Below are 23,425 nucleotides of genomic sequence, written 5' to 3' on the forward strand. Positions count from 1 at the left end.
CGCGTCAGCGGGCATAACAAAGCAGCGTTTATTGTTTTTGTCAAGGAGCAGAGTTTGGGCCCACCCACTCCCCACATAAGATTAGGGGGCACATAAGATACCATTTGAGTGTTTATTCACTGTCATCACATGGCAACATGATTTACACATTCGTGGTTTTCAAATTTCTTCATCTCATTAAATAGAAACGGAATAAATATTGACTAGTGACACCAGGAGCCTCTGCCAGGTCTCAAGAAAGGTGAATTCCTTCATTTGCACATTCTGACAGCTCATGAAGCATGACTTTGCGATCATAGTTTCTTTTTTGCTTTAATCTGTATGTATTGCACAGCTAAATGTCAACTCTGAATTCCTGAAAAATTGGAAAGCAATTGGCTTTTGGTATTAGGGTGGCTTCTGCACTGTTGTGTGTGTGTGTGTGTGTGCGTGGGTTGGGGAGGGGGGGCTTGACAAATCATAATGAACCTAGATTAATACAAAGTTTATTACAAATTAAATACAGAAACTCAAATACATTTGTCTTCATCCAATGATAGTGCTTATTTTATTTGTATGCAAGTTGGCACCCTCAAGGTAACCCTCCCTCCATCCATCCATCCATCCATCCATCCATCCATCCATCCATCCATCCATCCATCCATCCATCCATCCATCCATCCATCCATCCATCCATCCATCCATCCATCCATCCATCCATCCATCCATCCGCCCGCTTTGCCTCACGTGGGTTGCAGGCGGGGGACACATAGACAACCAACCACACACACACACACACACACACACACTCACACCTACGGCAAACTTAAGAGTGCCCCAGAATTCATTTTGTTAAAATGGGGACAATTTGAAATTGCGTCAATTATCGACTTGACCTGTGGTCAGATATTTACAGTCTACGGTGGACAAATGAAATTAAAGAGTCCTTTCTGATCAGGGGAAAGGTCTTAATGGTGTTGGACTGTGTGCAACAAAAGTTCACTCGCGGACAAAGTTCTGTCAAGACACAGAAAAGAGAAGTGAAATTAAAAAGCCTAAAAAAATAAAATGTAATTCTCTGGATTTATGCCTTCTCTTCTCTCCCTCTCCTGAACTTTAGCTTCCACGTTCTTCTCCGTCGAGTTCCTCACAGAAATGAACGCACTTATGTACAGGCGGCTGCAGAAGAGGAAGCCAAAGCGGGTCAGTCGTGGTGCACTGCGAGGATGGGCTGCCTGCAGATGGGGCAGGTGTTGTTCTCCGAGAGCCAGCGGTCGATGCAGTGGATGTGGAACTCGTGCGCGCAGGGAAGGCGCCGCAGCTTGTTGCCCTGCGCGTACTCGTTGATGCAGACGCTGCACGCGCGGCCCGCCTCGCCCTCCAGGCTGGCCTGGCCGTACGAGCGCGTGGCCAAATTGTCTATCTGCTCTTTGGTGAGGCCGCGCGGGTGCTCGTCGTCGTCCTCGTCGTTCAGCAGGAAGAACTGCGCCAGCCGCAGGATGGGCAGGGTGCCGTTTTCCACCAAGTTGTTTGTGTCCCGGCTGGTGGGCGGCGGCCGTCCCTCCGCCGCACTCGCCGCACCGCCGCTGAGCCTGGCCTGGCCGACCGGCTCCTCCTCGCCGCCGCTGGCCGGGCCCACTCGCTCTTGATCCTGCCCGCCCGAACCCGCTTGGACCGCTGCGCTCTCACTGGCGTACAAGCGGTCCGCGGGGCTAGCGTTTGTATTCATAATACCGACGTCCACGTGGCCGGGAGTCTCGGAATCGGCTTCCGTCTCCATGAGGGAGCTGAGTTCTCCGAAGCCAGTCATGATCTGGCGCAGGATGGAGCGCAGCGCGGTGGAGTTGGGCTCGCCCAGGCCCGTCTCGCTGATGCGCCGCAGCGGGATCCGAATGGTGCTGACGTAGGTGCGGATCCCGGCACGCTCCGAGCGCGAGATGGTGCGACGGAAGCCGCCGCTGTCGCTCTCAAAAGTGACCGTGTTCTCCGCCACGCGGGCCCGGGAGCGTGTCCTGCTGGCGATACTGTCGCGATCCCGGTTCTCCCCGGGTCTGATCCGCCTCACCTGCAGGTCCAGCATGATGGTGGGATGTCGGCGAACCGAGGAGGAGCCACCCGCGCCGGCCGAATGCGATTCCTGCTCGCCGCTCTCAACTGTCGGCTCTGCCGCGGTGGCGGCGAGTTCTGCCGCCGCCTCCCCCCCTGTCTCCATGGGAACCGAACCCGTGCCCGCATCGACGATGTGGATGCTTGAGCCGCTGATGGCGCTGCTGGACGCCGGCGTGCTCGTGGGGCTTCTGTGCAAGGGGGATCGACTTCTTCTGGACGCGCGGGCCGGGATGCCGCCGTTCCACGCGGCCGCCACCCGGCGCCAACGGCCACGCGATCGCATCCGACGCGCTTCCTGTCCAGGCGCCGGTGCCTGCGATCCCGACTGAGGCGACACTCGGGGACAGTCAAGAGATAAAGTCACATTGTCCTGGCTTTGCTCAAGTTCTGCATTGCTGGGCGCACGAGCGGAAGATGCCGACTCGTCCGAATGAGAACTCGTGGGCTGCGGTACCAAAGAGTGCGTGGCGTCGCCTCTCCTTTGAGGTGGGGGCGCAAGAGGGGCTGAAAGTGCAGGTGGGGTCGCGGAGAGGGCGCTGCTGCTGCTGCGCGTGCGCCGGGTCTGCATCCTCCTGCTGAGGGCGGGCCGAGGCATGGGATAAGGGGACGGCCTGGCTGTGCCGGCCGAAGAAGCGGCGCGGCGGGGCGGCGAGGTTGAACCCGGGACGGCGTCGGCGACGGGCTGCTCGGCCGCGTCTATGGCGTCAGCGTGCTCCCCCGCCTCGGGCTGGTCGTGGTTGATGTTGATCTCCAGGCTGAAGCGGAACTCACCGCTGTTGGGGTTGGTCCGGCTGACGGCGCGCCACGTCTGGTTGCCGCTCTGCCCGCTGCGGGTGGCGTTCCCAGTGCGCCGGAAAGTGTTCAACCACTCCAGCAACGAGTCCCCGTTGGACGATTCTGGCCCTGGCTCTGCGCTACCTGCAGAGAAAGCATGAGTGTTGATTGAGCAATACAAAACAATCAATCAATCAATCAATGATTGAGCAATACAAAACAATCAATCAATCAATCCAGCCAGCCAGCCTTTTTGGTCATGCTTATCCTCACTAGTGCGGCAAGTAAACTGGAACCTATTTTGATTTAAAACCCAAAGAAAAAATCAGAGACCGCCCAGAGGTAATCCTACCTGCTCCTCGTCTCCCGCTGGAGCCTCTCTCCTCTCCGCTACCGCCCTGCTGCTCCACTGGCTCAGCGGCAGGCAAATGCTGCTCAGTGCTTGGCTGGGATGACTCGCGCTCCTTGGCTCCATCCAGACGTTGCTGGAGCTCTTCGGCTGTCACCTCCCCTGTGTGACAAGTGGGTCGGGTTCTGGTTACGCGCTCTCAGAAATAATAGCAAGAAATTCAAAATCGGGTGCTAGTTAACTGCAGGGCTATTTGGGCCAATTCAGCATAAATGACATCCAAAAAGCGGTTGAAATATCGATTTGAATTGAAAAGTTGACGTCTGCTGGTAAAGATGAGTGCAAGGATGTTAAGGTGTTTTTGCCAAATGCTGCAATTAACACGCAAACTCAAAGCATCCCTCCTCACCGGGGGTCCCCAACAGGTTGCTGTCTCTCATAAGACGATACTCCTCTTCGCTCAGGTCATTTATAAAATGATAGTAGGCCTCCTCCCTCCGAAGACGCTCGGCCTGTCTCCGACGCTCGTCTCCCCCGCCAGGAGGGTCCATAACCATGAACAGTGCTGGTAAACACAAGACGGCATTGTCACTTGTTTCCGCTTGACCCACTCCAGTTATGCAATTAAAATCGCCGCCTAGGAAACCAAGAATAAGTCAGATTGCCTTGACTGTAAACAGCTACATTGTCAGCGTCATCCATTTTGCCTCGAAACACACTGACGGAAAGGAAAGGACAGTTAACGCGCTTAGCCCGAAGACCGGCTGCATGAACGCATTGTAAAGCGAACGTTGTCATCATTGACCCGCAAAAGGGCCGTTAAAGGACCCCCTCGCGTCGACGTGTTCGTCGCGGTCGTTAATACTGGCCAAGTTTCTCCTGACAGGAGCTCCAGAAGGCCACGTTGAATGAAGACAGGGGCGATAAAGCCAAAGCGGTGCTGTCCTCCCTGCGATTAGCAGCCAATCGCCGGCCGGCTGAGGCGGAGTGACAGGCCGAGTGACCAATCGTCGCCGCGCGGAGGTGGGACGACGCGGAAAGGACAGGGACTTCATGTAAACGAAGGCAAAGACAAAAGAATGTTCTGTTTTCCTTGTGTGTGAGCAAAAAGGCGATGACGGCGAAGCGTGTGTCGCCACGAAACGCGGAATCGGTTGGGCGTACACCGCAATGACACAAAGAAACATTTTGAATGCGCAACGCCTTAGTGGCTAGCCGTGTCCTAGCTAGTGAGCGCAAGCAACGATAGCGAATAGCAACCCGAACACGTTAGCTTGGTTAGCCGACCCGGAGCCGAATAATTTCCCCGATACACATGGGATAAACACTTATTCTATTAAGTCGACGTGTGCGATCGATAACACCAAGCACCGACGTGGATTTAGGTGAGATGACAACGACGTATAAATGGCACAGTACCCGATAGAGCAGCTGTAATATGGACGGTTCCCTTCGTTTTCCCTTCTCTCGCTCTACCCAAGATGGGACCAGATGGTGTTACGGCCTATACGGTCCGGGTTGTAACATAAGTTATTTCGGCTACGTTGGTTCCCGAGTTACCAAAAGACCAGTTTTGTAACGTCATTTTTCATAATTTCCAATATTTCATTTCATTTAGCCTAAAAATATTTTCAAAGACATTCATGTTCTGAATTTACTACATAACAGTTACAGTTGTGCATGCAGCCCTACTTTTTAAAATGTATATTTTTGTGTGTGTTTCAACAATCATACAAACAAAAAAAGAGGGGGTTTCTTTTAAATACTTTGTTAGACAATTAAAAAGTGCACAAACATGGAGTGTTACGTCTAATGTGGTTCGTGCGAAAACCCTAAAACGTGAACAACGTACGAATGTTATGTATTACTATGAATGCCCTGACCTTTCTTTGCTGCTTTTTACTTCATCTTTTTAAATGTATATCGATTAGTGTTGTTGTTTTTTAAACTCAATTTTAGCGCATTTGAACATGTACAACGAACGTCACTTTCCTTTCGTCAAGCTAAGATCAAAATTCACTGTGTGTGTTTTGCTACTATAGCTTTGTTTACACTGTAGCAATGTTTATTTGCATAGGGCCAATGTTAATCTTTTACAATATCCCTTTCCTCGACTTTCTCCACTGCAGAGTGCTCGAGCTGTCTTTTACGACATTTTACGACAGTGCCGCGCGTGAATACGACGTCGTTATCGAGTGAAGTGCGTCTCTTTGGAGCAGATACCGGCTGAGGGAGACGCAGCATCAGAAGAACGGGCTATAGATCGACGCCCGCTTTCCTAGCCGGACCCTCCGAGCACCGCACGTCCCCGCCGGCGTACCGAACTCGCCCGGATAGCCCGATGTGGACGCTGAGCTAAGTGAAGAAAGGGCCACGCCGGGGAAGGCAACTCGCTGAATTACCGAAGCCGAGCTCATCGGGAGTAGCCTCGTCGCCTCCCAAAGCGACGCTTACACAAAAAGAAAAAGAAAAAAAACGAAGAAGTAAGGGGACGACGCGTTTAAGGCCCTTAACAGCGGTGGGGAAAATGGACTATGATTTCAAAGTGAAGCTGACCGGAGAGCGAGAGCGAGTCGAGGACCTGTTTGAGTACGAAGGATGCAAAGTGGGCAGAGGCACCTACGGTCATGTTTTCAAGGCGAAGAGAAAAGATGGGTGAGTACGGGAGGGAGGGAGGGAGGGAGGAGGTAAGCAAGCGAGGCCTCCGTGCAGGTCGACCCACATCTACCGACGCCTTATTCTGGGCTTCCGTTGGGTGTTTTATTTGTATCTTTTTTCAGACGCAAGAGGGGAAGCAATTGCGCCTGGAAACACGCACCGCATATTTGTTAAAGCACTCAAGTTTGTCATTTGGACACTTTTCCAAGTGCCACAAACACACACAATTTGTCTACTTTTGCACGAGTACACCTGCCACATCCAACGAGATCAAAATATTGTAAGAGGCATATCATTTTTCTCTCAATTCAAAACCATCTCTTGAGATGCCACGACGACTGGAAGTTTCACAACTACTCGGGCTATGTGAATAACTTAAGTCAATTAGATCGACACACACCCAACACGCGGGACTGCTTGCCGACTGTACACTCACTATGCCAGGCCTCGCCTTCCGAAGCCATACATAATCAAAGTCACAGCTACAACGGTAGAACGTGACGTTACGGCCCAAAGCGGACAAAAATAATACCTGCACTGAATTGTGTTTGTGCAAATGTGTGTAACATTGCATCATTCAAATCGCCATGTGATCCATGCTGCAGTTTGTTTGCAGTGCGTATTATCACAGCTTGAGCCATTTCTCACTCGCCAGATTGGCACAAATGACCACTAAAAAGCCTTTTAGGGATGTTTGCATTGGCTGCTGTTTATGAGGGGCGAGGCACAAAGCACGGGTTTATACGGGAGCAGGGGAGGGGGGTGGCGTGCCAATCCATTCAAGTGGGGAGTCCCCCGCCAGCTGCCAGACAACTATTGTAGCCAGCCTCAGAGGTGAGCTTGATTACACAAATCTGGAGGTAATGCAAGTCAGACCCCCACCCCCATCTTGTGCCAGATGCCAAGGGATCCCGCCCCCCCCTCCACCCTTACCCGCTTTGTGGTCCATGGTCCGGTGTGGATATTGCTCAGCCTCACGTGTGTTCATAGGAAGGACGATAAGGACTACGCCCTCAAGCAGATCGAGGGCACCGGCATCTCAATGTCAGCCTGCAGAGAAATCGCAGTAAGCGGCACATTCGTTAACAGCAAAATAGCCATTACGACCGGAATCGGCGTCTTCCCTCCTCTGACGTGGCTTCCGTCTTTTTTTTTTTTTTTGCAGCTCCTGCGAGAGCTCAAGCATCCCAACGTCATCTCGCTGCAGAAGGTTTTCCTGTCGCACGCCGACCGCAAAGTGTGGCTGCTCTTCGACTACGCCGAGCACGACCTCTGGGTACGTTATGAATTGACCTATTTGGTGATCTGTCGCAAAATGATTTAGTACTTATTCTTATTTTGTCTTGTTTTTGTCTTCCTGCAGCACATCATTAAGTTCCACCGAGCGTCCAAGGCCAACAAGAAGCCACTTCAGCTTCCCCGAGGGATGGTCAAGTCTCTGCTCTACCAGATCTTGGACGGCATCCATTACCTCCACGCAAACTGGGTCCTCCACAGAGACCTTGTAAGCCGCTTGAAAATGAGGGGGGGGGGTTGGGAAGCGAAAACAAGGCAGAGTTCAAGCATCACTTCTGTCTGCATGTGATTAGTCACGGGTCTGTTGTTGTTTTAAACGGGGTGTTTTATTTGCTGTTACATTGCATTTCTATTTGCACCGTACAAATCAGATCAGTCATTCTGCCGTGTTCCTACCGTAAAAGCCTTTAAAAATATCTCAAACTAGGCTAATCTTGTCAAGGGATTTACATGAAACCCTTTCATCGGCAGCTGCAGTTGTTTCATGTGTCCACTAGGAGGAGTCATGTAAAGCGCTTGTAATAATTGTCTCTTTTGCCTCCTCAGAAACCAGCTAATATTTTAGTGATGGGCGAAGGACCCGAGAGGGGCAGAGTAAAGATAGGTAGGTGTGATTTATTTGGATTTGAAAAAAAAAAACAAAGGCTCTTGTTGTTTCATTCACGAGGGGGGATTGATTCTGTTGTGCAGCTGACATGGGTTTCGCACGTCTCTTCAATTCACCGCTGAAGCCTTTAGCCGATCTCGACCCGGTGGTTGTCACATTCTGGTATCGAGCACCCGAACTGCTGCTGGGGGCCCGGCACTACACCAAAGCCATCGGTGGGTAGGACACACGCACTCTGTTAAGTTCTCTCAACCCAACGTGTTCTCTGGCAGACATTTGGGCAATCGGCTGCATATTCGCCGAGCTGCTCACCTCCGAGCCCATATTCCACTGTCGGCAAGAGGACATCAAGACCAGTAACCCTTACCATCACGACCAGCTGGACCGCATCTTCAATGTCATGGGCTTCCCCGCTGGTGAGACACCGCAAGATGATCATTCTTTGTGTGTATCACAAGGAGATGGAGAAAGAATACCAAAAGAACTTTTTGTCAGATATTTATTTCGGTCCAAAAAACCATTCCCCCCCACGTTGGCGGTTAATGTGCTGTGAGAGCGCTCGCACAAGTCGCAAGCAGAAACATCCACTTGATACGGGTTCTCTTCCAGTTCAGTGAAGAAGCCTTCTTACTCTTGTTGCGTAATTCACCAATGATTGAAATTGTCAGACCAAAGCATGTAGCCTGGATTTATACTGCAGGTCCAAGCGGCCCATTCACATTGAACTATATGCAACCCATGTTGCCTTGACGCTCCTCCCCAAAAAATGGCATCGCTTTAACCATGCCCTTTAAATCCAGCCTAAAATGCTAATCCTAACTGGACAAGATGGAAGCAAGGGATGGGGAGAGGTGGTGGCTGTGACATGTTGTAATCTTGCCTTCATCTGACAGATAAAGACTGGGAGGACATCAAAAAGATGCCTGAGCACTCCACACTGATGAAAGACTTTAGGAGGAACACGTAAGTCTGGCCAGCTTGTCCCACTTCTTTCATACACTCACTGTGCTGGTTCCACATCCTCAGGTACACAAACTGCAGCCTTATAAAGTACATGGAGAAACACAAAGTCAAGCCAGACAGCAAAGCCTTCCATTTGGTGAGTGGCGGGCGGGCGGGCGAGCGACAAATCGTTGCCCCAGATTTGCCGCCTAATGTTTGCGCTGTGATTGACAGTTGCAGAAGCTACTGACCATGGACCCCATTCGGAGAATCACGTCGGAGCAGGCCATGCAGGACCCTTACTTTTTGGAGGAGCCGCTGCCCACGTCCGAGTAAGTTTCATTTGATGCTAGCAAAATGAACCAAAATAATCTTGTTGTTTTTCTTCAGCGTATTTGCAGGCTGTCAAATTCCTTACCCTAAAAGGGAATTTCTGACAGAAGAGGAGCCGGACGACAAGGCGGACAAAGTAAGACCAGTGGCGTGCCAAATTCGAGCTTTATTGTATGAAATATTTGCATGCTTATTTCATATGCACGCTACAGCTGAAAAAAATTGACTATTCATGTTTTGCCAAATTGAGAGTGTGTTTGTTTGCGCCCGCAGAAGAACCAGCAGCAGCAGCAACAGGGAAACAACCACACAAACGGGGCGGGGCACACCGGCAATCCCGACAACAGCCACGCCCAGGGCCCGCCTCTGAAGAAAGTGCGCGTGGTCCCGCCCACCACTACCTCAGGCGGCCTCATCATGACCTCAGACTACCAGGTAGCCCCTCCTCCTCTGCTTTTACCTGCTTATGCATCACACCTGGCACCCAAAAGCAGGTGTCTGTTGTAGTACCAAGGCTGACCTGTTAGAGGCAGTGTGGTATCTTTTGGCTGGGCCCAATAACTCCCAGAATGAAAACGTCTGTTGTGCTACCCCGCAGCGCTCCAATCCACACGCTGCCTACCAGAACCCTGGACCAAGCACATCACTGCCCCAAAGCAGCATGGGATACTCCTCTACCTCCCAACAGCCTCCGCAGTACTCCCACCAGACCCACCGCTACTGACCGCATCCGCACGTTGTCACAGCCACACACACATGACCCCCCCCCCCAACCCGTTACCCTCATTACGCCTGCCTGAAAGAATGTACTGAGGGACGTGGTGCGCCCCCTCTGCTGCGGTCCCCCCCCCCCCCCCTCTTCTTGTGAAGATTTACAAACAAACAGCCTAGCGCAAAGTGTTAGCCACACTGCTACATCGCAGAAAGCCAACGAGCGATAAACCACAGGGACGGGCGACGAGTCCACGCCCACGTCATGTGCCCCCCCTCCGCCTATGTGCCCACCCCAGCCAGCCGTCACTGTCAAAGCTCGGGACGAGACTGAAAAGCTGCTATTTGACTGCCAGCGTCGACAGATTCCACGTCCGTCTGTCCTCCTGTTTGTCTCGTCTGTCTCGTCTCTTTCCTGGCGTGGGCGCCCTCCCCGGGCGAGGACTCTCAACAGAGGTGCTGGGAGAATGGCGCTAGGCCACGCAACTGTGGTGGATTTTTTTGTTGTTGTTGTTGTTGCTCCGAAAGGAGAGAGAAAAAGTGACATATTGATTTTAGTAGTTTTTAATTTAATCCGTTTTTAAGCAGCTTGACCAGCCCCATACGTAGAGTGGACATGAGAAGTCGACACACTTCGACTTTTTATATCCACCTTGCGTAGGCCATGGGCCTTTTCAAATCCAACCAATCGCATGGAGGAAGACAGATGGAAATGCATTGTACTGTATTGTATTGAGATATTTTCCATGAAGCAAGTATCCTGACAATTAAAGTGAAAGCAGTCCTATTTTTGGTTATGTAAAAAATACCGACATAACTAGCGCGAGTCCACCGTTGCCTTTCCGAGCTGCACGTCACATTCAATCACAACAACCATTTTTAATGTTTGACTGCATGTTCCTCCAGCATGGCTCTCACTTGAAAATTACAACTACAGTCTATTATTTATAAAATATAAGGATGGGGGTCATCTGAGGTCCCTTCTCGAGGTTTCTCAATAGTATCAAGGAGTCTTTCTACAACCAGCTTTAAAACACCAGATCTATTTAAACCCCATAGTAATCCTCAACTGTTTTTTTTTCTCCACAGGATGCTGACTTAGCATATTCTTTTATGCACTCTAATACCGTCTCATCTCAACCTTTATAAGTGTCATCAAATTTTAATTGGGACTGCAAGTACAATTTAGAAAATCTAAACAACGCCCCCCCCCCCCCCCCTAATTGATATCCATGTCATTATTTGCTACTCCGCATTTCATTGGCTGTTACAAACGCCCGTCATGTGTCAAAGCCTCCGAATCGAGCTCTCATTGGCCAGTAGGGCGTGTCCCTCTCCTCAAAAGATTCCCCCCGGAGTGGCAAGACAGGCTGTGGGGCGGGGGGGGGATGCAATGTTAGGATGGCAGTGCTAATACGAGTATCTAACGGGACATGCGGACCGGCTGATTTTCTCTGCTAATTCAACAATAGGTGAGGGCTTTCTTATCATTTACTTCCAACAACCGTCGTCTCTCTTGATTAAAAAAACGAAACACGAGGGAGTATTTATATTTAATTGTCTTCTAACTCAGAAGTCGAACCATTGGACTAAGCTAGCTAACCGAGTGGGAGTCTCAGCAGCCGAAATGTCTTCTCCCAAATGGCCTATTTCTCGGTCTGCTACCTTACTCCACGCGTATTTTATTGCCTCTTTGTGTTAGGTAGAAACGGGTGATGTAAACGCCCAAAACGGCGGCGTCCGGCTTTGAGTTTTATAGGCTGTGGGGATGTAGGGGTGCTTCCGATGAACAGATGTGGGTCAGCCCATCAGATACGGGAAGCGACGGTGCGGAACGCTGATTGATTGCGGTTGCCATTCATGTTTGCGTGCGCGTGCGTGCGTGCGTGCGTGCACGCGCGTGTGTAAGAGAGAAAGTAGTGAGTGCTACTGACTCAGTAGTACTGAGTAAGTGTATCGAATGTCAAGGCATGATGCGCATGTGACATTGCAAACAATAATGGTGGCAGAGAAAGCAATCATGACATTGACCCATTGACCCTTCTTTAAATTGCTCTTCATCCATGAAAATGCAAAATCTATTCATTTTAGGGCTTCGCAACAGAAAGTCAGTCCGTAACACCCATTTGAAAGTTACTTTGACACTTAACTTAATTTGCCTATGGTAATACTAGTCGTATTAGCATTAGTCCTGTGGTTGTAGAACACCATTGCGCTACTTTATATATTCACAGTCTGTCACAATGATTATCCATCCTCTACTACTACTATCACTACTACTAAGAAGCTACGCTGTGCACCAACCCTATGATGAATATTTAATCACAGGTACAAGTTTTACAGCAGAAGGAGTGACATCACCCACGGAGCAGAGTGGCAGTGACGTAATCTCATATGCATTATTCACCAGATCAAAATATAGCCCAGCAGAGGCGACAAGCACCGGCTCATGAATTAGCGAGCTCTCCGCTCTGACATTTTGACACATATGTAGCCGAGGTGGCCATCTTGGCGAGGAAGCGGTCACCACAGGGTCAGGCATCGTTAACACACGGATTTGATATATCCTAACACAGCAAATGGCAGGACATGACAAAAAATCACATCAAAGGATAAATGAATGTAGTACATATTTTTAGCATCAGGCAATGAGTAGCACTGCATGTGGCAAGCAGGCATGAATAATAAATACGATCCATGTGGAAGTGATTCTCCAATAGCAAGTCGCAAGAGTCTTCCCAAAATTGACCATGTATTATAAAAGTCTGGAAAGAAGGTTTTCAGAATGAAATAACAGCATTGAAATGAATGTAAGCAGTCAAAGCTGGTGAGAAAAGTACCACGGGGTGTCTGGGGGGAGGTGGAAGAAGAGGAGGCGGGGTGAGAGGATGGATGCATGGGAGAACTGCTGCGGTTGCCGTGTGAACGCAGCACCATTGTCCCGGAAACCTTTCAATGTGGCTTCCCCCGAGGTCCCAATTTCAGTCATCACCCCCCCCCCCCACCCCCCCTTACTCATCACGTAAACACACTAACGCTACACATCATTTTCCACTCAAACGCACTCTCATTCATTTAATGGTCCACCCGTCTTAGCCTTCCATTTTGTCTAATGCGAAGGAGGTCTGCTCCCCCAGTCCAGCCGCCCCCCTTCCCACCACCACCAGCACCTCGCTGCTCATTATCTCGCCTCATTGATGTGATTGTCATGGGCGAAATGAAACACACGCACACTGGTCAATAGGGTGTTGCCGCGAGCAACTGCTGACAGTCTTGTGCAGTCTCACCACGTGATTTTTTTTATTTAATTTTTAAATAGCTCTTTGTTTACCTCATGTCTTTTTAGCCAATTGCTAACAAACAAATCAGGGCCCCAAATGGTCATTGAAATAATATTTTTCGTATTATATTTTTAGTTTGTAGTTAGAAACAGCGTCTCTCATTGGAATTAAGTTCAATAGATCTATTGTTGACATGTTGCTCCAACGCCAGATTGCTTTAACAGGTTCCGTGCTAATCGTAGCCACACAGGTCCAACGTTAAGTGGCAATGGGAGTCTTTTGTTCTCGACTTGCTTGTTGAAGAGTGGACAAAACACGATTGTTTGGACGGGAAGAGCAGAGCAGAGCAGAGGTGACACAGGCGGGAACAGGAAACAGGAATAGGCTGCCAAAATGGGAAGCCGGTCGCTGATAAGATGGCCGCTCCCATGAACGTTGGGATTTCTCCCGCTACTATGGAAAAAAAGAGTCACCAATCTGATCACAAGACATTTATTTAGTCATTTCACTGTAGTCGCTTGCTTTTGTACATGAGCTTTGTCCATGTGAGAAGAGCATTCTCGCTTTTTCCATCCATCAATCTGCGTTTGTGTCAAGTTTCCAGCTGGGCCGCCGACAGGCCGCCCTCGGATTAGCCAGCACGCTGCATCTTGCTATCGCTAATGCCTTAATCCTTGTCGACGGTCGTCGTGCTTGGCCCACGGTCATATGTCATTTTATAGTCCCCTCAATTTTTTTTCTCACATTTTTCTTTGTATCCATCATTTTTTGCCTAAATATTGTGTCCCAATTCATTTTGGTGTCTTTCAATTTGATTGTAATAGTTTCTGTCTTACGTGTGTGTCCCCGACAGTGGTGCGCTGGGTGTGAAGCGTCGCCATGCCGCTGGTCAAGAGGAACATCGAGCCGCGCCACCTGTGCCGCGGGGAGCTCCCCGAGGGCATCGGCAGCGAGCTGGAGTGCGTGATGAACAACACGCTCTCCGCCATTATCCGACAGCTCAGCAGCCTGAGTAAGACGCGCGCGCGGACACACGCACGCACGCACACACACACACACACACACACAGAAGGCCACGGCTATCCACACCCTGAGGGTTAGGAGGCTGGCAAATCTCCGACAGCTGCGTGTGTGCGTGTCTCATGGTGTGGTCATTCATGTCCTTTTTGTTTGGGAGCACTTGCAGCTGTGTGCGTTTATATTTACATTGACGTGCTCACGCGCACACAGTCGGACGGCATGCGTGGAAATGGTCCAGACGGGCGGCGGCGTCCGTAACACCCCCTCAGGGTGTGAGGTCAGAGTTGGAAGGGCTCGGCGCGCCGCATCCGGGATTCTTCCTTCCGCCAAATATTTTGTCCCGAAGCCCATCCTGTTAGCGGGAGGGTCGCAAATACCCCCCCCACCACCGCCTGGTATTTCCACTCCAGGCTTTACAGAAGCCGTGCCTGCCATTCAGTAACAAATTATTGATATGTTTTTCTACGTTTATGTTTGACATCACATTTTTAAAAGCAAACAGGTGCAAAATATTACACTTAATGAGTATTAGCCTGTCTATGGCGTTTTGCATTGTGCGTTAGCAGTAAAGTTGGCAGCAAAGCAAAATGTCTTCTCACCCGTTCTTTGCGCGGTCCGTCAGGCAAACATGCAGAGGATATATTTGGCGAGCTGTTCAACGAGGCCAATACCTTCTACCTGCGCGCCAACTCTCTCCAGGACCGCATCGACCGGCTGGCCGTCAAGGTCACGCAGCTGGACTCCACCGTGGAGGAAGGTGGGCCGTCGGCTTTTTATGTCCATCTCTCTTCTTATATTTTCTTCTTTACTTTCTTTACTGTCCATCCTTGAAACCGGGGAGCACATCATAGGCCATAGAATTATTTGATTCATATACGTATATATTATATATTGCCATACTATTTGAAATAAAGTTAAATGAATCCAAACATTCCTGCTCACTTGTCGTGTCCAGTTTCCCTGCAAGACATCAACATGCGCAAAGCCTTCAAGAGCTCCACCACTCAAGACCAGCAGGTGGTGTCCAAGAGCAGCGTACCCAACCCGGTGAAGGAGATGTACCATTTGAGTGACAAGCCTCCACCACTCAGCATCCTCTCCTCCTACAGGTTGGACATAAACACAAAAGAAAATCATAATAAAACTGTGAGCCTCCGTTTGGAAGTCAAAGTGTGAAGGAGGGGGAAAATAAGCACACAAAAAAAATCATAATAAAACTGTGAGCCTCCGTTTGGAAGTCAAAGTGTGAAGGAGGGGGAAAATAAGCCAAGAAAAATATTTTTGCAGGGATGACAAGAAGGAAGCGCTCAAGTTCTACACCGACCCCTCCTACTTCTTTGACCTGTGGAAAGAGAAGATGCTCCAGGACACTGAAGACAAGAGGAAAGAGAAACGGAAGCAGAAGGTGCCAAATTGCAAGCAGTTATTCTGTGAGGATGATGAGGCCAAGTGGACAACAAGAACCCACCCCATCAAATCTATTTCCACTCAACCCAGGAACAGAAGCGCTGCGTGGACGGAACATTGCAGAGGGAGGTGAAGAAGGTCCGCAAGGCGAGGAACCGCCGGCAGGAGTGGAACATGATGGCGCTGGACAAAGAGCTGAGGCCGGACCACCGTCACACCATACACAGAGACAGAGGCGCCTCCTCCGAAGGCTCCATGTCTCCGGAGAACAGGTAAGAATGGATGTGAGAGCGACGCAGACGTACGGTGTGTACAAAAAGTCGATGGCTTCACCCGTCAGGGCTCACGGGATGGACCTGCACCACTATCCTAACGCCATGAACCACGCCGGCCACGCCCACACCTACTCGGGCCCGCCGCCCAGCATGCTGGCGGCCCAGATGGCGGCGGGCCACGGCCCGCGCGCAGGAGGCGACCACGACGGCAGGGGCGGCAGGGGCAGGGCGGCTTATCAGGGCGGCACGCTCGGCCGCGCCCACCAGCATCAACAGCACGTCCCGCTGCCTCCTCCGCCCGCCGAGGCCATGAACGGCGGCTCCGTTTCCTTGCCTCCTATGGACTACAGGTAGCATTTTTAAACTTTCTCGTAAAAGTAAATGTGTTAAGAATGAAGCGACACCTGCGGCCACTTTATTCGCTGTGTGCAGCCTGGATGGTTACGCCAACACGGGGCCTCCACCCCCGCCCCCGGCTCCTCTCATCCCCTCCGCCCTGACGGCCTTCGCCTCGCCACCCGGAGGGCCCATGTCTCCCGGGGGCTACGCTCCGCCTCCTCCGCCCGTATGCGGCGGAGCGGCCGCCCCGCCGCCTCCTGGGCCTCCGCCACTACTTCTCCAAGCAGGTGCCTCCCACGCTATGGCGCACAAGATGTCGTCGCCCGTGCCCGTGGAGAGCAACGTGGTCAACGATGCTCGCAGTGACCTCTTGGCGGCCATTCGTATGGGTATGTGCATGTGTGTGTGTGTATACTATGGATGTACATTCATTTCACATTTGCCCTGCAGGCATCCAGTTGAAAAAGGTCCAAGAGCAGCAAGAGCAGCAGGCCAAGCGGGAGCCCGTGGGCAACGACGTGGCCACCATCCTGTCACGCCGCATCGCGGTGGAATACTCGGACTCCGAGGACGACTCTGAGCTGGAGGACAACGACTGGTCCGATTGAAGCGCACGCGCACACGCACACGCACACACACACACACACACAAGCACTGTAATCACATGCTGTATAAGCTGAAGGGTCCACAAGCTGTAAGAAGCACTGTAAAGAAGTCCATATACTGTAACCTTGACCACTTCCCGCAACTTTAACGTCTTGCTGGATGCTTTTCAAGCACCGTGAGGGGACCCCCCCCCTTCCCCCCAGCGTGCCTGTTGTAATGCTGCACTCACACGTCTCGTATCATTTGATGTATATGCCACTTGTGTTAGATTCAGCTAAAGACTTTCCTCCTGAGCTAACCCCTTCCTTTTTTTTTTTTTTACTCAACATGCTATAGATCCTCAGCTACAGCAGGGTGGGGCAACCTGTGGCGACAATGTGTTAATTCTGATCTGGAGCGAGGATTTGAAAGAAATGGAGAGTGTCAGGAGTGGAGTTAATGCATCTGTACAGTTTGACCAGTAGAGGGCGCCTATGAATCTCATAGGACACTTGCTTCTACTCTGACCTTGTTGAGGTGAGTTAGTACAATTTCCTGTCTTTTGGAAAATCACCAAACTTTGCCCACAACTCGCACTCCTTGAGTGCTTAATTTTGACCCTAAATTTGCGACTTCAAAGCAAAATGACAGACCTTCATGTCTTTTTGGAAATTGCTGCTTTAGACTTTTTTTACGTGTCTGCTCTGCTCGTGATAGAGATGTTGACCAAACTTTAAGTTTCTAAGTGAAACTGTCTTCAGTGGGCTAAAGAAGTGCAACCATGTTCCAAAGCCCAGATGCTTATAAAATAATCAACTCCGCTCGCTGGCATGCCCCACCCACCCAGACGCAATGACGACAACTCAAATTACTCCCAATCTAGAGTGCCTGTTGTCGCACATATGTAATTGAAATTACATAGCAATTGAACAAAATCTCTTGTAATTAGCCTCAATTCAAAGCAAATTGGCAGACTTTGTGTTTTTTCAAGAATATTTTCATGAGACTTTTTTGACTCAAAATAGACAAGTCCACCAAATATAGTTAAATGAAACCATTTCTAAATGCATACTATAGCCCAATAGGCATATTGGTTAAGCCTTAAAGGACCCCTGGAAATGTCCAGAATGACTCTAAAATGGCCGCATGCATGGATACATTTTGTTTACTGAAGAAAAAAAAAGGTTGCCCAGCCCTGCTGTGAACAGCGAGGAAGTAGATGTGATCAAAATAATTGACAGTCGAAGCTGTGTCATTTATACGGTCTAGTGTGAGCTTTGTAAAACCAGAGACTAATAATAAATAAATAAAACAAAAACATGAATGGAGCACACCGGCTGGCGACTCTCCTCACTGTTCGCTGCTGTCGTCACGCGTACTGTACCTGGCTCCCCTGTTTCTATGGTGACGGGAGCAGAGTTGCCACGGCAACCGGATAGGAAGCGGGGGGGGGGGGGGGGGGGGGTGAAGAAAACAGGCGAGGCGGGTGTCAAATGCACAGCACGTGTTTGTTTGTGTGTTTTTTAATAGAAAATTAACTAACCAAAGCAATAAAAAGTACAACTAGAACACTTTGGAAAAATAGACAGCACAGACTTCACACACGTTTTTTTTTGTGTTTTTTTTTTTGTTTTTTACAGTTAAATTAGTGCATGTTGATTTCTCATTTTGCAGATACTTCAATTGTGCCATTTTGATCCCCCAACCCAACCGAGAAAATAACAATAAAGTGCATTTCACATAAAAAAAACAACACACAATGCTGTTACCCCCCCCCGAGACATTCACAGGCCCCCCCTCGAGTGTCAGGTTAGTTAGCTCGAACCACTTCCAGCCCCTCATTGGCTACAATTCTGTTCACTGTGTTTGTGTGACGGATAGGTGTGACAGTCTTTTGCTATTCTCGGATACAAAAGCCCTTTTTGAACACTTTGACTATTTCCGGGGGTGGGGGGAGGGGCAAAAAAGTGGTGCGACCCAACTCCTTCCATTAAGAGTGACTGCTTTGGTAGCACCATGCACGGTGGTTAAGTCCCCCCATTCGGAAAGCATGCCGTATTATTATCATTATTATTATTTACACAACGTAGCCCAAGAAAAAAATCATTTTTGTGTCACTACATTCAGAAAAAAAGGCTTTACAGCGCCGTGATATCATCGTACAACATAAGGAATTCAAGCCGAAAAAAATAGAACTTTTCAATGAATATAACAAAATAGACTTTTTTTTTTTTTTTTTTTTTGTCGTCGTCGTGATGTCAACATAGACGGACGGGAGGGGGCCACGTCCCAAAAGTCTTGCGAGATCATTTGGAAGTGGCCCTCTTTAGCTCATAAGATCATTCAGAGGTCACTTGACCGATTTCCGCTGATTTCATCGCTCATCCTCTTTCGCTTTGGCTTCAAGTAGCGGCGCTTTTTAGTCCGATGACGTGGCGGCAGCATGCGGTGTAGCATTAAAAAAAAAAAAAAAAAAGCATTGTGGGAATTCTCTCCAGATGGTCAAGGAAGACTGGCAGCAGCGGTGGCAGCATCCGCGAATAGTTAACACCCATCTACGTATGTAGCGACACAATCCTCCAATCCTTGAGGAGCCCACATGCGGCCATGCACGACAAACAACACTTGTGGGAGCTTACAACACTCAGCTCAGGCAGCTCAGGACGACAAAACAATGCGCTGATACATTAATGACGTCCATCAAGATGTACTGTATTTTTCTTTTACCTTGGTACAAGTTTAAACGGCATCCATTTGCACCCCAAAAGAAATGTGCTATATCATCACATGAGCTCACAAAGCAACAAATGAAGCTTTAGCCTTTGTCACGTTTGATTCTATCCCCCTCCCTCTCTTGGCGTTGCTTCACTCTGCGGGAAGAAATCACAGTAAGGGTGCGTAGATGTTATTGCTGTCTGAGTATTGCTTCACCACTCTGAAAATAACTACCGTTCCAAAGGTTAGTTATTGCTGATAACATGAGAAAAACACTCAAGAGCTCTTGAAGGGCCTAAAAGCAGATGCGTCACCTTTAGAAGAGGACTCCATTAGAGTAGTTGTTTTCTTTCAAAAAATTATGGAGCACTTATTGTAAAACTGGGAAATCACCATGTCGACTATAAGAGCATAAAATGATGTACATTTATGAGGTTATGTATTAAGTATAAATAGAACTTGATTGAAGTGCTGTATTTTAAGGAACTCTAGAAGTAAGAGTTATTTCAGTAAGAATAAGGTATGAAAAAGACTTGTTTTTTTAAATGGACTAAATGCATGACAAATTCAGCATTTATAAATGAATTACCTTTTGTTTAGAATTAAACGGGATGTTTTTCACCAGATTTCAATGAGAAGTATAATGAAATGATGATCAAGATCATAAATCAGCCCAAAAAATTAATACGTGCCCCATAATCGCGTTGGATCAATCTAAGTGCCCTACAATCCTTTTGTCATTCTAATGTTTGTGTAATCCCATTTTGTCGATTGGATGAGAGAAGTCACATGGTTTTAATAACATCCTCATAACAAAATGGTGGAATTATCTTGCAAGGGCTGCATTGCAACCTTGCGTCAACATTCCAAAATTAAGTGAGGTGATAGAGTTGACACTGCAGCCCCCAGTGAGATTACAAATAGGGGGGGGGGGGGGGGGGGGGGGTGATGTCGAACACATTCACACAAGAATCCAATGAAAGACAAGAAGCGTAGCGAGGCCTCCTCAATTCCCCAAGAGAAGCCGGTGTCTATTTTTAGCTTGCCGCGCCTCGCCTCTTTAGCTTGCCACGCACGTTCAGTGCAGGCGGCGGGCGGGCATGCGGGCGGGGTGGATGCTGCTTCAGACTTGCTGCTGGGGGGGGAGGCGGAATAAAAAATAGGCCTGCGTGCTTGTCGTCGTCCGCCTGCTTTTTAATCTGCCTTTTGAGCGAGCAATAATCCCGAAGGACGAGCACGTGGCGGCCGAAGCCGCGTCGCTCCCCGTGCGGGAGCATGTGATGGCCACCATCTGCGGAGCGGAGCGGAGTGGAGTGGAGTGGGCAAGGGCGGGGCACCGGAGAGGGCGGACAAGGCTGACATGGTGAGCAGCATGCAACATGGCCGTGGCCTCACGTGAGGAACACAGAGGTAGAACACCTCATGTGATGATGTGAAACTCCCATGCTGCCCCTGGTTGTGGGCGCCAGCCTCCAAATGCTCTCCTCTTCGACCCGCTCTCTGAAAATCCATCCAGGTGAAACAAACCCTAACCCTCTCTCAAGTCCGACCCATTTCTCTTAAAACCATCCATTTGCCGACCGACCAACCAACCGCCCCTTCCTCAAATCCCACCTGGGTCAGTCTGTCACTTGGTGAAAACCAACCCCTCCCACTCTCTCTCTAAAACCCAAAGGCTCGATCCAACTGGGTCAGACATCGCTGGGAGTCCGCGCCCGCTGTGCAACACTGGCAGGAACGCAGCCGCAGCACACCAACCACAAGGCCTTCTGGATCTCCTGGTTCCGGAAGGCGTAGATGACCGGGTTAATGACAGAGTTGTAGGTGGCCGGCACCAGTGTGGCGTAGGTGTACAGCGGCGGGTACGTGTAGTCGGCGATGAGCGAGTAGACGGTGAAGGGCATCCAGCAGGCGGCGAAGGTCCCTAGGATGATAGCCAACGTGGAGACGCCCTTCCGCGTGGTGACGTAATGCGGCGAGGAGGCCAGGAAGTGGTGCTGCAGGGCGATCTGGTGAGCGTGTCGCATCACGATCTTGCAGATCTGCACGTAGAGCTGGAGCATCAGGCCGAACAGGAGCAGGAAAGAGACGGAGAGCACGGCCACGTTGTTCTTGGTCAGCGGGCGTACCACGCTGCACGTGGCCTCCTCCGCCAGACAGTTGACCCCCGTGACGGGGAGCAGACCCAAGCACAGCGAGAGCCCCCACAGGAGGACCAGCATGGTGTACGTGAAGGCCGCCGTACGCTCCGAGTTGTAGGTCAGGGCGTAGTACAGAGACAGGTAGCGGTCAATGGTGATGGCCAGCAGGCTGAAGACGGACGCCGAGAAGGAGGCCACCACCAGGCCCACGGTCAGAAGCTGGGCCGAGTCCGACTGGAGCAGGTAGGCGCAGGTGAAGTGCAGTACCAGGCCCAGGCCGGCCAGCAGGTCCGCCAGAGCCAGACTGCCGATGAGCAGGAACATGGGCGCTCGCAGAGCCGGGTTCTGCCAGATCACCAAGACCACCAGAGCGTTCTCGCAGGCGATGAGAGTCCCCGACGTGCACAGGACGATGTCCCACGGGTTGACCAGCAAGGGTAGCTGGCGGGGCGCCAGGGACTCCTCCGCCGGGACGCTGGCGTTGTCCGTGGGTCCCCCTCCGCCGCTGGCCCAAGCCGTGGGGTCGGGGCTCAGCCAGCTGGGAGTGGCCGCTGGCTCTGCGCTCATTGTGGCCCCCGTCTGAAGACACAGTCGAGCTCCGTTAGGACATAGACTTTCTATTTCGGGATAGATCTGGACGTTTAGCATCCAAAAAATAATCACATCAACCCTAATGCCAAAAATTCATGATCATGCCTCGACCGGACCGAGTCTGTGATCCCGATCACCGCATTTGGCAATACTTCAATGCCAGCATTACTAAGTAGATGCATTTCTCATCATTTTCATTAATATGTGAGTGAATCATCTGGATGAGAAGATAATAAGCCTAAGCACTTAGTGGGATTAAACTCAAACTACTCATCTGTTTTATGCACTAGGGAAACTAAACCCAGGATTTTTGTTCACATCTCAAGATAATATTATTTCGATATTTTCTCAACTTTTCCTGAATTTGCCATGTGCCCATGTTGATGATGTAACTTCATTGACCTGCCTCGGCGGATGTAGTCGCTTATGTGAAAACTACTCAGCTGATCTCCACCAAACTTTGTGCGTGGCCTAAGGAAACGGACCTCATGAGATTCTAATACAAAGAAAGATTTTACAACAATTCTCAATGAATCATGGTGACTCCCACATGACCAAATTTGGTTATACGGGCTGAATATCCAAAATGCTAGGCCCTTGGGCTGACAAGAGACAAGCATCCAAGCTCTATCTTTGGAGGATGAAAGGCATCATAACGAACGGAATGTGAACGCCGAGCCGAGCCGAGCCATCCCGCCCCCCGCACCGGCAGCGTGCACCTAAAGTGCATGGCCATATGTTACCGCGACCGATATATTCCCGCTCCTCCACGTCAGCACAAAAGATGCCGGAGTAGGAGGAAAAGGGGTGTGTGTGTGTTGGGGGGGGGGGCGAAAAAGGATCGGTTAATTTCCCATCCCACCCCGAGTGTCATGGGCGCCTCTTACCTTGAGACTCGGTGAGCTGAGCGAGCGAGCGAGCGAGCGAGCGGACGCCGTTCAGATGCAACCTTTTACATCCATGGTGCTGGAGGAGGGAGCGGTGGGTGGATGGAGACAAGAGGACAGGAGAGGAGATGAGAAGGGGTGGAGGGAGGGAGGGAGGGAGTCAGGGGGGATGCGGCTCTTCTTTCGGCTCGGTGATGCGAGGATGGAGAGAGCGAGAGAGAGAGGACAAGACTGCGGCTGCGTGAGGACAAGAGGGGAGGGGAGGAGTGGGCTCACGCACTGATGGAGGAGACAGGAGGAGGCCCACCCCCACCCACCTGCTTCTGGTCATTGTTTCTTGTACCATTGATCTTTAGTGAGCAGGGTTACCCCAACCAAAGTGATTCCATATACTCGAATTGGCCTGACAGCACGGTGGTTAGATGC

General features: G+C 50.3%; 4 protein-coding genes across 6 annotated transcripts; 2 read left to right on the forward strand and 2 right to left on the reverse strand.

Annotated features, from left to right (window-relative positions):
- Positions 1-4: 4 nt before the first annotated feature.
- Positions 5-4,770, reverse strand: rnf6 (ring finger protein (C3H2C3 type) 6). The gene is made up of 4 exons (XM_049749769.1): positions 4,631-4,770; positions 3,621-3,776; positions 3,215-3,373; positions 5-3,006 (listed from the first exon to the last, which is right to left on the reverse strand). The coding sequence occupies exons 2-4, from the start codon at positions 3,766-3,768 to the stop codon at positions 1,184-1,186; spliced, it is 2,130 nt and encodes a 709-aa protein (XP_049605726.1). The 5' UTR covers positions 3,769-3,776; positions 4,631-4,770; the 3' UTR covers positions 5-1,183.
- Positions 3,788-10,545, forward strand: cdk8 (cyclin dependent kinase 8). Of its 2 annotated transcripts, none has more exons than XM_049749774.2 (14): positions 3,788-4,596; positions 5,341-5,866; positions 6,768-6,935; positions 7,035-7,145; positions 7,233-7,373; positions 7,712-7,769; positions 7,856-7,987; positions 8,045-8,188; positions 8,666-8,735; positions 8,799-8,871; positions 8,949-9,046; positions 9,105-9,183; positions 9,321-9,482; positions 9,646-10,545. In XM_049749774.2, exons 2-14 carry the CDS (start codon positions 5,810-5,812, stop codon positions 9,769-9,771), a joined length of 1,419 nt encoding a protein of 472 aa, XP_049605731.1. In that variant the 5' UTR covers positions 3,788-4,596; positions 5,341-5,809; the 3' UTR covers positions 9,772-10,545. The 2 variants fall into 2 exon arrangements, with proteins under 2 accessions (XP_049605731.1, XP_049605732.1); XM_049749775.2 differs by having other exon boundaries at positions 6,860-6,935.
- Positions 10,546-11,090: 545 nt separating this feature from the next.
- Positions 11,091-17,993, forward strand: wasf3b (WASP family member 3b). 2 transcript variants are annotated; one of them, XM_049749773.1, is made up of 10 exons: positions 11,091-11,230; positions 13,893-14,051; positions 14,682-14,816; positions 15,015-15,168; positions 15,347-15,464; positions 15,557-15,738; positions 15,807-16,091; positions 16,174-16,469; positions 16,531-16,678; positions 17,023-17,993. In XM_049749773.1, coding segments are annotated over exons 2-10 (1,452 nt in total). In that variant the 5' UTR covers positions 11,091-11,230; positions 13,893-13,918; the 3' UTR covers positions 17,024-17,993. The 2 variants fall into 2 exon arrangements, with proteins under 2 accessions (XP_049605730.1, XP_049605729.1); XM_049749772.1 differs by having other exon boundaries at positions 16,531-17,993.
- A 161-nt stretch (positions 17,994-18,154) lies between these two features.
- gpr12 (G protein-coupled receptor 12) lies at positions 18,155-23,216 on the reverse strand. Its single transcript, XM_049749777.1, has 2 exons — positions 23,000-23,216; positions 18,155-22,100 (listed from the first exon to the last, which is right to left on the reverse strand). Exon 2 carries the CDS (start codon positions 22,086-22,088, stop codon positions 21,072-21,074), a length of 1,017 nt encoding a protein of 338 aa, XP_049605734.1. The 5' UTR covers positions 22,089-22,100; positions 23,000-23,216; the 3' UTR covers positions 18,155-21,071.
- Between the last annotated feature and the right edge of the window lie 209 nt (positions 23,217-23,425).

The sequence above is a fragment of the Syngnathus scovelli genome, chromosome 18, assembly GCF_024217435.2.
Source record: "Syngnathus scovelli strain Florida chromosome 18, RoL_Ssco_1.2, whole genome shotgun sequence".
In the NCBI taxonomy this organism is placed as follows: domain Eukaryota; kingdom Metazoa; phylum Chordata; class Actinopteri; order Syngnathiformes; family Syngnathidae; genus Syngnathus; species Syngnathus scovelli.